The sequence below is a fragment of the Miscanthus floridulus genome, chromosome 10, assembly GCF_019320115.1.
Source record: "Miscanthus floridulus cultivar M001 chromosome 10, ASM1932011v1, whole genome shotgun sequence".
In the NCBI taxonomy this organism is placed as follows: Eukaryota; Viridiplantae; Streptophyta; class Magnoliopsida; order Poales; family Poaceae; genus Miscanthus; species Miscanthus floridulus.
Genome location: NC_089589.1, coordinates 113,166,538 through 113,180,366, shown reverse-complemented (window position 1 = coordinate 113,180,366; position 13,829 = coordinate 113,166,538). Strand labels below are relative to the sequence as shown.

Here is a 13,829-nt window from a genome sequence, read left to right as displayed (position 1 = left end):
ATATATACTACCCTATAGCTGGCTATAAAATAACTTATTCTGTAGCCACTTGAGTTACGATAATTACTATGTTAATTTACAAGATTATAGTAACTCCTTACTAAGTTGTTTACTATAATGTTATGATAAATATCTTCATGTGTTATTTAAATACCCCAACTATCGTAAATATGTATTGACGTTATCGTAAATTAGTATATAAAATTATCGTAAATGGAGATGCTACAGAATAACTTATTTTGTAGTTGACTACTGAATATACTCTCCAAAAAAATGATGGGGACGTGAAGGGTCGAGATGGCGACTAGAGGGGGGGGTGAATAGTCTTTTCTAAAACTTGATCGTGTCGGCTAACCGATATAAATGCGGAATTAAAACTATCGGTCTAGCCAAGACTATACCCCACTATATATGTTCACTAGCACCTTATAAAGATAACAATTATGCAACAAAGGTGCCGGGCTAGCTAGAGCTCTCCTAAACAATTCTAGGAGCAAGGTTACACAAACCTATGCCACTAGTACTTTAAGCAACAAGGGAGCTCCTACACATGCTAGTAAGCAAAAGCACAAAGCTAACTCAGCTCACTATCAATGCTCAATAACAAGACAACCAATGCCTAATTAGAGAGCGCAAATACTTAGTTACACAAACTAAGCAATGTGACTAACAAGGTTACTAAAACCAAATTAGCCACACGAGGGAGCTACTTCTATGCTACACAAGCAAGAAGGTAATTAGCAAGCTACACAAGCTAATTACAAGAGTAACTACACAAGCTTAATATGTATAAAAGTAATTGCAAGCTTGTGTAATGGGGATGCAAACCAACGGGAAGAACAAGGTTGACACGGTGATTTTTCTCCCGAGGTTCACGTGTTTGCCAACACGCTAGTCCCCGTTGTGTCGACCGCTCACTTGGTGGTTCGGCGGCTAATTAGCATCACCCCGCTAAGCCTGCACGTCGGGCGCCGCAAGAACCCACCCCTTGAGTGAGGGTAGCTCAATGACACGCTTTACTAGAGTTGCTCTTCGCGGCTCCCGCGGGGCGAGCACAATGCCCCTCACAAGCACTTCTCCGGAGCGCCGCACAAGCTTCTTGCGTACTTCGACGGAGACCACCACCAAGCCATCTAGGAGGTGGCAACCTTCAAGAGTAACAAGCTCCACCGGCTTGCAACTCGATCACCTAGTGCCACTCGATGCAACCTCACGATGCAATCGCACTAGAATCGCTCACTCACACAATCGAATGATCACTATCAAGTATATGTGTGACGGAGGGCTCCCAAGCACTCACAAGCATGGACACTAAGTCCCTTGAGGTGCTCCACACCAGCCATGGCCGAGGGCCACTTCTATTTATAGCCCCAAGGGCTAAACTAGCCGTTACCCCTTCACTGGGCAACGGTCGGGCCGACCGGACGCTCCGGTCGTGTTGACCGGACGCTGGACCTCAGCGTCCGGTCGCCCACAGACGGCCACGTGTCCCGGTTCCAACGGTCACTGACTTGACCGGACGCAGCAACTTCAACTGACCGGACGCTGAACCCCCAGCGTCCGGTCGTTTCCAGTAAGCTCCCGAGCATGACCGGACGCGTCCGGTCGAACACGATCGGACGCAGCCAGCATCCGGTCACTCTCCAGCTACTGCTACACTCCACGTCAGCGCGACCGGACGCAGCCTGCTAGCGTCCGGTGCATTCAGATTCAGCGTCCGGTTAGTTGACCAACGCCAGCATCTTCTCCATTCTCTTCACCCTTGTTCAAGTGTGCTAACCACAAGAATTTGCATCCGACGCAATAGAAAGTAGGCATTCCATTTTCCCGAAAGCGCCCAAAACCCATCTCACCCTTGCAAACACCACCTCCTTTGTAAATGTGCCAACACCACCAAGTGTACACCACCATGTGTAAGTGTGTTAGCATTTTCACAATCATTTCCCAAAGGATGTTAGCCACTCAACTTGCCACGCCACTCGATCCTAGCGACAATGCAAAGTTAGATCACTCGAGTGGCACTAGATGACCGATATGCAAACAAGTTTGCCCCTCTTGATAGTACGGCCATCTATCCTAAACCCGGTCATAAACTTCTCTACACACCTATGACCGGTGAAATGAAATGCCCTAGGTTATACCTTTGCCTTGCGCATTCCATTCCATCTCCTTCAACGTCGATGCAACACATGCACCAACACGATCAACAATGATATGATCCACTTCATATCATCACATAATCATATTGGTTCATCGATCTTGACTTCACTTGCTCTTCACCATTGCCATCGTCCATCGGTGCCAAGTCTTGCTCAAGCTTCACCGCCACGCGGTCCATCACTCCAAAGCCTTCGACTTGCCCTTCACGCTTGCAACCGGTCCATCAAGCCAAGTCTTGTCTTGATCTTCTCCACCTTGATCACATGACTCAATGTCATGTCTCATGTGCATTTAAGCTCCTTCATCATCACATGTGTGAGCTTTGCAACATCTCCAAGCCATTTTCACCTTCATGGCATATGTTGCTCACACACATGTACTTGTGGACTAATCACCTATGTATCTCATATAAACACAATTAGTCCACCTAAGTTGTCACTCAATTACCAAAACCAAACAAGGACCTTTCAATCTCCCCCTTTTTGGTAATTGATGACAACTCTACAAAGATATATAAATTAAGCTCTTTTGGATTCATGTTGCTTGCCCAAGCAATTTTACCATGTAAATGATTTTGGACAAGTACCACAAACCCGAAATGGTAGTATTAGCTCCTCCTACATATGTGCTAGTGTATTTAATTTGAAGCTTGCACATATGCATAGAATGAAATTGTGGGAGAGTAAATACTACAAAATGATGCTAAGGTGTATAGAATAAACCTTTGAAGCGTGTACCAATCGGAGTTGCACCTTTAAGTTCATCCTTAGCACCATGGTTAGCTAGATATCACTTGATAATAAAACACTAGATACCTTGTGAGATCAACATTAAAAGCAAGGTACTAGCATTACTAGAAAAGCATACCAAGTGTCTAGCTATCATCCTATGCATGCTAGTTATCAAATCATCATCCAAGTTCTACAACTAGCATACACCACACAAGCATACATATTGAATTTAAAAGCTTATGTAATGCAAGCAAGCACATGAATATGCACATATTGAATGCAATCAATCAAAGTTCATGAGCTTGCTCCCCCTACTTGTGTGCTTTTCTTGTCCAAGAATTTTGATCCATCTCTTTTCTTCAATGTTGCTCCCTCTTTGTCCATGTCCATGTCCAACCTCTTTCGTATCTTATCTTCTTATCTCCCCCCCTTTGTACAATCTCTCCCCAAGCTTCATATCTTTGTACAATCTCTCCCCCTTTGTCATTAATTTCCATAAAAGGTGTGCTTCTTATTAATACAAAGGTATGCACTTTGTGGTAGATGGTTGAGACTTGAATCTTGCATTTTTGATGGACATCACTTGAATATTGGAATGACACCACAAGTAGATACCATTTAGAATTTGCAACTTGTACTACTTGTATCTTATCATTCTTATGCATGGGTCATTCATTTTATTTCACTTAAGCTCTTGTAGGTGAGGGATGCATTCTTCATTTGATGATCACTTAAAGTTGAGGATCACTTGTGGAACCATCATCTTGCATGATTGATACTATATATAGATACCACTTGTAGGAAGTGAATATCATTTGAAAGAATCTTCTAGTATGGAACCACTTATTTGATTTATCAATAAAGACCATTTCTTGAACATTTGTTATCTTCATGAGTACCACTTATAGGATATCACTTGTGAGTTGAAACATACAAACTAGATATCCATTTGCATTGTTGTCTTGTGCTTGTACTCTTATTATTATCATGAGCTTCTATGATTGACTTGAATTAAATTGTCTTGCCTAAGCTTCCAAGTCCGGTTTGAACCAATGACAAGCTTCTTCACACCTCTTTTAAGGGTTATCTTGTTAATGTTGTACTTGTCACTTGTTGGCAATCCAAATTAAGTCAAGTACTTGGGTTCACTAGCTCATGAACAAATTTATGTACTAACCACTAGATCAAGTAATCATTCAAGCAATAGTGGTAGACTATGAATTTCAAACATTTCATTTGTAATGCATGATCCTATGAAGCATGTACTATATGCACTAACCGCATACTAGTAAGGGATGAAATGATCATGCACATTACAATGATACCTTTGCTATGTTGGAGTAGAGGATAGTCACATAGATTCCAATTCATTACTCCAATAGCAATGTAAAGTCCAATTAAAAGCTTGGTGAAGACCAATAGATACCAATTTGAATCTCATTCTTCACCCATATGAAATGAATACCACTTATGATCAAATGCACTTTCTTGTTGTGGTTGACTTGCTTTATCTTTTGATCTTTGCTTGCATGAGAGCATCAATATGAGAATACTACTTGAAATATCATGACTAGCTCTCTTTTGGGTGTTGCTTGCTTTTCTTGATCAACCCTTTTGATTTCTTCAACTAAGCATCTTAAATGTTTCTTGGGTCACCACTTCCATGTTAGCCTTCCAAGTACCACACTTGGTTTACCTACACATAGGCGGCAAGCCCCTACACTAGGGAGAAGTGACCTTTCTCCAAGAACCATTGTTGACACTCACTTGAAATAACTTGATTGATTGATCCAAGTGATGGACTTAACTTGATGAGTAACCTTGATTCCTTCTTTAAGTCCTTTTCTTTCTTAATTTTATGTCATTGAGAAACCTAGTGTAATATACTTCCGTGTAGCGTAACTAGGTGCGGCTATAGCAACAAGCATTTTAGTAAGTTCGCATGTGTATTACCGATTCAAACACACAAGAGCACAATGGATACTTGACCTCTTTCATCTTATTTCTAAAAAATAGAAGAAATTATTTTGAAAAATGTTTCCCTAAGATTTGAACTCCACCAAAGAAACCGTATTTCCAGAGAAGCTAAGGGTGTGTTTGGTTTGAAAGGGTGGATGGGATATGGCCATTATGGATTTGGGGATATGGATATCTATACTACCTGTTTAGTTGAGTAATTATATCCATTCTTTAAAAATAATAAAAATGAATTATACACTAATAAATATGCACTAACACTAATTTGTCATGATAGCCACTAATTAAAAAATAGCACTACTACTAACTAAATTGGCTCACAAAATGCACTAGTGTAGGAATCTTTTCCGAGGAAGGCAAAACCGGTTTTTGGAGGCGGGTAATGCGTCCGCCTCCATCGAAAGGTCTGCGTTAACGTAGACTTACGGAGGTAGACACAATGCCCGTCTACGTTAATCAATCAGAATAAAAAACAAGAAAAAAGAAAAGTCGTCGCTGGATTTGGGCAACTGCCACCGGATCTGAGCACCCGCCACTGGATCCAATGCCCACCCAATGCGGATCGAAGCCCTGATGGCAGGGCGCGTGGATTGAAGCCCCACCGCCATCGGGGCGTGTGAGCCCACCATAGCCAGGGTGCGTCCTTCACCGTCAAAGACGCAGGGCACAAGCGGCCTCCACCGTCGATCCATGGGCGCAAGCAGCCCCTACCGCCGTCGACGCCACACTGAGAGAGCAGAGGGAGAGAAGAAGAGAGGCACCGCTGCCGAGTGAGCTATGAGAGAGAGAGGGTGTCAGGTGAGCTGTGAGAGACGAGAAAGAGGATGAGAAGCCCCCAAACCCTAACTCAACTATATATACGTGAAAGTGCAATCGAGCCCTAATTGTGGGTTTTGGTGATAATGAATGAGATTTATCGAGATGACAAGCAGGGAATCTATATTCGAGGATGTTACATGAAACGGAGGAGCCCCAATTACAAATATTGATGGCTTTCAAACTCAAAGGAGGTTTAAATTTTTTTATATTTTGAATTTGAGTATAGAAAAAGTCATACTATAAAGGGGGACACAATGCTTAAGCTAACCTGTGCTACCAAGTGCTCAAACCTACACATGCATCCTCAGATTCATAGCCAAAACAGCCTACACTTTACTCTTACCTTTGTTGTCTTGCCTGGTGCGGCACTGCCACACCTGAAGAGAGGTACTACCGCACTTAAGCCACGACACTACCGCGACTTAAGTGACCGTTGGGGCTGAGGGGTTATTTATACCCATCCTCTTCATTCCCAACAACTATCTTCTTCCTCCTACTCATTTCAGCACTCCCAAAACAGAAAAGGAGCCCTCTCTCTCTTCCTCCATTAGTGACCTTGAGCCCTTAAGCAAATCCATTGATTTCTCCATCAATCCTTTAGAGAAAAAGGGTCCAAAACTCAATTAGAAAGCAGCTCCATTGATTCCTCAACTCAAAAGAGCACTTGGTTCACGTTTTGGCCGTGGTTGTGTTTGTTACTCTTGGAGCTTGACTCCTAGCCGGCTAGGGCGTCGCCCGTAGAGCTTGCCAACTTGTATGGCAGCCCCGAGAGGTTTGTAACCATCTCTTGAAGCTAGTAAACTCACCCCTTATCTCAAGAATTAAGTCTCTTGACTTAAGAACGAGGAAGGGTTGGAAAGCCCTAAGCCTTAGTGGCTAACCTCAACAACGTGGAGGTAGGCAAGCCTTGGTGGCGAGCTGAACCATTGGATAAATCATTGTGTCACTTATACCTGATTTACATTACTTGCATTTTATATTGTTGGTTGAGGTGATTTCTAGGGTTTCTAGTTGATCTACTTGTGTGTGGTGTTCCTACAACTTCTAGCTCTTGATCTATGACTAGCATACCTGCAGTAGGCTGAGAAATTTCTCCGATCTAAGTTTCTGTTCATTAATTTTGAACTGTGATTCGAAGTTGTCTGTAGGTGCGGCAGTGCCGCTATTCTGATCCGGCAGTGCCGTCCTCCAGAGCGGCAGTGCCGTAGGGTGAATTTGATAAAAGTTTGAGTGTTTGTTTTGACAGACCTATTCACCCTCTCTAGGCCAACCAGAGATCCTACGATATGGAACACCGGTAACGGACCTTTTGGGCTTCTTTGGGCCTCGGACCATATTTTTGAGGCAGGTCTCTTAAGAGGCCCGCCTCCGTAAATCAATTTTAGGAGGCGATTATTTGCGACCGCCTACGTTAATGTTTGGACAGTGTCTCGCGAAAATCATTTTTGTAGTAGTGATGTGTGCTAATCAATGTATTAGCACTTATCAAAACTAATCTAATCATCTTAATTAATAATTAATAATATAACATACTAATAATCTTTAATTCTTTTGCTAATGAAAAAGATTAGAAACATGGATAAGCTAATTTGCCAGTTTTTTTTTTGCCACTGTAAGGAATATTCCTGCAATGGATATCCTGTTCCAACCGGTCCACCAAACGAAATGCCATCTATCCATGAATGGTTCTCCCATCCAAAGATATTCATCCAATTGAACACACCCTAAAGTCGGGGTTATTCCAGAAAGAGTCGAGCCCTGCCTTACCATGTATGGAATTGGCAGTATTTTATATAGTCACATGGAAACGACATTTTTATAAATGCCAACTGAAACGGCTTGAGTAGTACAGTATATGTTTGCTTTTTTTCTAGACGCTTATATATTTTTCAAACCTCGAAAAATAGAAAAATGGAAAAGAAAAACTGGTAACGAGAACTCCATCAACAGGGCATTCCAAACATGAATTGATTTGAGGCCAATAGATCCCGGGTGCGCAGCCGAGCAGGCTCTCTGTATTGATTTGTCATGTCATGTCTTCTTTTTTGAAGTCTTTTCTGACGTGACAAAAATAATAATCTAGAAAAATATCAGAAATGCTAAAAAGCAAACACGCAAGATATGAGGCTTTAGCCCCCACGCCCCACCTGGCGCCCGCACACCTCTCCCTCTCCCCTCCCCTCCCTCCCTCCCTCCCTCCCTCTCTCTCTGGTGAGCACCTCGCTAGCGAGCACCTCCCCGCGGCCGTGCCCCACCGCCTCCCCGTGCACGGCCATGGCGGATGAGGCGGCGGATCCAGTGGATACAACGACAGATCTGGCAGATGCGGCGATAGATTCGGCAGATCCGGCGGCGGTGGCGACGGATCTACGCCAGGTAGGCCTCCTCATCTCTCACCTCTCTCGTCCTCCTCCCGGATCTGCTTTCTAGGGTTCCGGCGAGCTCTCCCCTTATCTTCCCCAACTTCGGCGGGTATAGAAGGCGCCGACCGGGGGAGGAAGGCTGGGCAGGCGGTGGGGATGGCCGGCAGGCGGTTTAGGGGGAGCTGGTGGCGACAGCGGCGACCGTGCTAGGTCAAGGCGGGGGAGCTCCGGCCATGGTGGCGGCGGCGATGGTGGGGAGAGGAAGGGGATGAAGGTTGCGCCGCTGGCGGCGAAATCCTAGTTCGCCGTGGCGGGGCGAGTGCGCCGGAGTCGAGGAAGAAAAGCTGTTATGGGTGTGTTTTTTTTTTTTTTGCCACTAAAAACTGACGTGCAATAGGTGTGCGCCGAACTTCCAAATCCTGCACGCGCAAGCTCTAGCAGTGCCCAAAAAATAATTCGTCTTGTGTTATTATTATTAAAGTATTAGTTTTTTAGGTTATTAAAATAATAAAATATCGTCACGGCCCTGTCCAATTCAGGGGCGTCCGAGAAACACTGCCTGTGCGGAAATGGGCCTCCAGCTCCCAGCGGGGGCCCATGTATCCCAGACGATTCTCGTGCTCGCGTTGCACATGTACCGTACCACGCTGTGTGCCCAGTTCGCCGACCCCATTCCTCGTCTTTTCCCCACTTGCCGTCGCCGACTCGCCATCGACGCCGACGGAGACGAGGGTTTCGGCAGCTCTCGTCTCCCGCTCTCTCCGGCGCTTCCGGTTGTATTGGGGCCTCTCCTCCCGCGGCAGGCTGGAGGCTATGGCGCTGGCGCTTGGTAAGCCCCTTCACCGTCGCTTTCCGTACGACCCACCCGTAATCGATTGCTGTGAAGGAATATCAATCTTCGTATACGATTGTTCATCTCTAATACTGTACGGAGGTGCATGGGGGCATGGCCGTATCTCCCGATTTAGCTGCACACCCCGTCCCTTAATCGGATCGAATTTCGTCTGTTCTTGAGTAAATCGCAAATGGGGATTCTGCTGCACTGTACCCCAACCAAACTTTTTTCTTAAAAAAAACTTATTTTTGAGTTTTTTTCGCAATTTCTTATTGTTCAGACAATTTCTGCGTGAGTTAGAGCCGGATTCAGAGGTGTCCTTTGGTAATACATGGAACTGGAGATTTATATTTGGGTTGTTTGGTCGTTTGGTCATCTTATATAAAAATACATATACATGGAGCTTTGCAGGACACGTACTCCATGGAGATTGCAGAGGGCACAAGGAAACGGACCCGTGCAAGCGATGGCGGTGGCGAAAGCTCCACCGGTGGCCTGGACCGGCTGAGCGCTCTACCAGACTGCCTCCTCCACGTCATCATGTCCTCCCTCAAGGCTCGACAGGTGGTGCAGACGTGCGTGCTGTCAACACGCTGGAAGCACCTCTGGCGCTCTGTGCCGTGCCTCGACATCGACATTGTTGAGTTCAGGACCAAGGCGGCGGCGCCTGCCTCCAGCAGTGGCGGCAGCGACAGCAGCTCTGACTCTGATGACTCCGACTCCGACTTGGGCAGCAACCAGGACAAGGGCAAAGGGTGGGACGAATTTGAGGATTTCACCGTCAACCTCATGCTCCGCTGCAACATCGCACTGCTGGATTCATTCAGGCTGGACATTGATAGGGGCTGCAGACCTCAGACCTATGTTTGCTCTGACAGTGCAATACAAGGCTGGGAATACAGCGGCCGACAAGCAGCAGCATGGCTCCGACGTGCGATGAAATACTGCACACCAGGACCAGGTCATGTCATCAGTTGTCAGCGTCAGGGATTGAATCTGAGCCCCAGTTCTTGGCGCCTCAGAAGGCTGCATCTCTGCCACGTATCTCTGGACGATCGTTTCGCGGAGCATCTTAGCTCAGTGTGCTGCTCTTTGGAGGATTTGGAACTGGACCATTGCACCTGTGAGATCCGTTCGATCGCCTCTGACTCGCTCCAGAACTTAGTTTTGAAAAGTTGCTCATGGGGCGGATTCCTCTCCGACATTGCATCCCCAACATTGAAGACCTTGATTATCGATGGCGGCTCCAATTGGTATGGCGACCTGCTGGCTATCTCAGCCCCCATGGTTGCCTATCTACGCCTAGATGTGGATGGTGTCTGCTTCCGTGGAGGTATTTCAATAAATGAGATGCCATCCCTTGACAGGGCTTCGATTCATCTACGCCGTCACAAATACAGTTTTTTGTCCAAAAGTATGTGTGGAAGTAAACTTGGCGGAGATCAATCCAAGCTTCTTTGTGGTGTGTCTAATGTGACAAGTTTCAATTTGTTAGGTGTCGGGACAACGGTATGCTCTTTGGCATCTTTGTTTTCTCTGCAAGTGTTCCATTTTATTCATCACTCTGATAATGTGTTGGTGCTGCTATCTACTTCCAATGAACTCCAGGTGCTCGGTAAGGAACACACATTCCTGGAATTCCAGAACCTGAGGAACTTGCTGCTGGACGACTGTGATCTCAGTGACGACTTCCGCATATTGCGATTCTTTCATTGGGGTTCACCTAATCTAGAGAAGGTCACTTTGCGGCACTGCAAGGTACACTGTAGCTTGGTTTTCTAGCTCCTTATGTAACCAACCAATGCAACATAGTTCATGCATTATCGATCTCACATCTTTTGTGTTCATTGCCCACAGTTCCCAGGTGATTCTGAGGACAAGGAAGGAACGCGCAAACTGGACAAGACCTCATCTTCTGGTTGCTGCTGTGGCCTGGACTTCCTACGTGATGCGAACGTCGAGCTTGAAATCATACATAAAGATGGTGATGCCTGTCGATCTGCTGGCGAGCTTGTGCGCCACCTACCAAATCTCAAAGGTACAACTGATGCTGTTCCTGACGCTGCTGCTGCTCCTGCTGAACATCCGGTGCCTCATTCAACTGGAGTTGGGCCTCGTCGGGGAACTCGGCGCAGGATGACCAGCGTGCGCATCTCAGGACCAGCATAGGAATGGCCCATGTAAAGTGGCGTGTTTATGTTGTGTAGCAAGAGATATATAGATTAGTGTCTGAGGGAGAGGACAAGAAAGTATGAACTAATCAGACCGAATTCTAATTGAATCTGCCGGTATTCCTTCCTGAACTCATCTCTGTTCTTTTTCTACCTCCCAGTACTCTTAATCTCACTCAAATTCTGGTACCAAATACTCGAGGATTACATTAGACTCGCCAAATTTAATTAGCGTTATTGTTAGTTCAGATTTTTTTGTCTCACTCATTGTTCATCATTCATGTCGATTTGAAATGCATTTTATAAGTGGCGAGCATATACTTTTGACTCATTTCTAAATGATGTAAGCCTTTGCTTAGTTAATCTTGCCATTGAAATTTACTCTGCTTTCTTGCTTAAGGTTAAGGTTGCTTCTTCAAAATATCTCTTTTAAAGCCCCTATGAACTGTGTCCACTTGCATTTGCATGTTTTCTTTCACTTTTTCTTGTTGGAAGCGTTTCTATTTTTTAAAAAAGAAAAACAATGAAAGCTTCAAAATGTGCTTGGAAATTGCGTGCTCTTGGATTTTTTTTTTGGGGGGGGGGGGGGGGGGTTGGGGGGTGTTAACAAAGGTACATAATTTGAAAGACTAAACACCAGCTCCAATTCATTAATGTTTTTTTTTCTTTCATCAGCTTATCCAGTATGTTGTGTTTTATATTGTGTTTCATTTTACAAATCGCCAAATGAAACGGCTTGAGAAGTAGTATATGTTTGCAATTTTTGGTCCCGGACCCTTATATATTTTTCAAACATCGAATAAAAATATAAAAATGCAAAAAAAAAAAAACCCGGTAATGTGAAGCCCCAGGCAGGCCACCCAAGGCCCGGGTGTCTCCGGCCCCCATGAGAAGTATTCCAAACATGAATTGAGGCCCATAGATCCTGTCATTCGTAGACGTATATGTATACATAGTGATAAAAAAAAATCTCTCCGCGCACTACTCCTCCATGGCCATGGCCCCATCCCGCCGCTCCCGCCGTCGACGGAGACGAGGGTTTCCGCCTTTCCGCAGTTTCTTCTTCCGGGCTCTGGCACTCTGGCAGGCTCAGGCTGCGGCGCTCGGTAAACCCCTTCCCCGACCGCCCTCTCGCCAACCCTTGTTTGATCAGCAACGCCTGCTCGCGGCCTCTTGAAACCTTGCTCCGCCTGATTGTTGTCGACTTGTCGTTTGTTCAGAAAAAAAAGAAAGAAATCTTGCGCCTGATCTAGCATCGCTTGTCGCCGTCTCGTACTCTCGTGTTGTAATCGAACCCCAGTCTGCGGTGTTCTTTTGTAGATGGAACTGGGGAGATTTTCATTATTATTATTATTATTATTTTTAATTACTGTGCGTCGTTTGATCATCCGAGCAGAGCACTCCATGGAGCTTCGGGGACCCAGAAGGAAGCGGCCCCACGTAAGCATCGGCGTCGTTGGCGGCAGAAGCTCAGCCGACGGCGCCCCGGACCTGCTGAGCGATCTACCGGACTGCCTCCTCCACACCATCATGTCCTTCATGAAGGCCCGGCAGGTGGTGCAGACGTGCGTGCTGTCCAAGCGCCGTGCCTCAACGTCGACGTGTCCGAGTTCAAAACCAAGACGGCGGCGGCGCCTGGTTGTTCCTACGACAAGGCCATGAACTGGAACGTGGACGAGTTCAAAACCACGACGGCGGTTGTTCCTGCGACAAGGCCGGCCATGAACTGGAAGGAGCGGGGAAAATTCGTGGATGGTGCAAACGCTGCAACATTGCGCTGCTGGATTCGTTGAGGCTGCATGGCCATGGTGACAGGACACCTCTGTTGTTTCTGCGGTACGCCGCCAGATCCTCCAGCCAGATGGAGAGATTGATGAGCTCGGCGCCTCGGCCGCATCTTTGGCGGCGCCTCAGAAGGCTGCAGCTCACCCATCTTTACATATGAAACTTGCACCCAAAAGTTGGCCGGCGAGCGTGGCCACGTCCCCAGCCGTCCGATCGGGCGCGTGAACGGCCCAGAGCGTGCGAGGCGTGGTTTTCTTGCAAAAAAACCCTCGAACTTTAGTCGAATCAACTCGCAGTCCAGGCCTCCTCTCAGGTTTTTTTTTGCAAAAAAGCCCTCGAACTTTACCAAAATCAACCCGCAATCCAGACCTTTTGAATGTGCCGGCCTGCCTCCCGCTCAGGCCTGTTTCCGGCCGAACCTAGGCCTTACTGGGCCAAATTTGGCCCGACGACGTTTTTCTATTTTTCTGCGAATTTGTTATTTATCTAAAACGACCAAAATTTTGTAAATAACATAATAAAACAAATAAAAATTTAAAAAATCCCAAACAAAGTTTGTTGAACTCTACACAACTAGCACTGCACTGGAAACACATAACATCACATGTTTTAGTGTAATTTTTTGCTATTAATGTGGAACTAGATTTCTCAAGAGTTTTCTAAAAAAATTAATAGAGTTAGTTTCTTTATTCAAATTGCTATGAAATTTTTATGCTAGCTTACCCATAACACACATAAAATAAAACAATTGAGTGATTCTACCATCTTCACGATCCTACTCAGCCCTTGACTCACACGCCGTCGGGTTTCTTCCCTTCCTCACCACTCGTCACCCTGGACCGCGCAGAAGCTCCATCGATGAAAGCCGACTTTGTCCTAATAATATTCATGTCTTGACTTGAAATTAGGTAAATCTCAAAATATAAATACCTACGCAACTACTAGCAGCTCCATAACACTGGCACCTACTGGCCCGCGCGATGTTTTC

The 13,829-nt window shown here is 45.7% G+C and overlaps 1 protein-coding gene across 3 annotated transcripts; it reads left to right on the top strand.

The window, feature by feature from the left end:
- Positions 1–8,714: 8,714 nt before the first annotated feature.
- On the top strand, positions 8,715–12,468 carry LOC136486975 (MEIOTIC F-BOX protein MOF-like). 3 transcript variants are annotated; one of them, XR_010767101.1, is made up of 5 exons: positions 8,715–8,879; positions 9,289–10,394; positions 10,494–10,643; positions 10,743–11,173; positions 12,453–12,468. XR_010767101.1 is itself a non-coding variant. In XM_066484078.1 (4 exons), the coding sequence occupies exons 1-4, from the start codon at positions 8,864–8,866 to the stop codon at positions 11,052–11,054; spliced, it is 1,584 nt and encodes a 527-aa protein (XP_066340175.1). In that variant the 5' UTR covers positions 8,715–8,863; the 3' UTR covers positions 11,055–11,180. The 3 variants fall into 3 exon arrangements, 2 of the variants coding, with proteins under 2 accessions (XP_066340175.1, XP_066340176.1); XM_066484078.1 differs by lacking the exon at positions 12,453–12,468 and having other exon boundaries at positions 10,743–11,180; XM_066484079.1 differs by lacking the exon at positions 12,453–12,468 and having other exon boundaries at positions 8,722–8,879; positions 9,297–10,394; positions 10,743–11,180.
- The last annotated feature ends 1,361 nt before the right edge of the window (positions 12,469–13,829 follow it).

What these genes read in the sequence shown, in the direction of transcription:
- LOC136486975 (XM_066484078.1), top strand. An exon ending in TGTTAGGTGTCGGGACAACG is followed by an intron (nt 10,395 to 10,493) that starts GTATGCTCTTTG and finishes AATGAACTCCAG; the next exon opens with GTGCTCGGTAAGGAACACAC. An exon ending in TCACTTTGCGGCACTGCAAG is followed by an intron (nt 10,644 to 10,742) that starts GTACACTGTAGC and finishes CATTGCCCACAG; the next exon opens with TTCCCAGGTGATTCTGAGGA.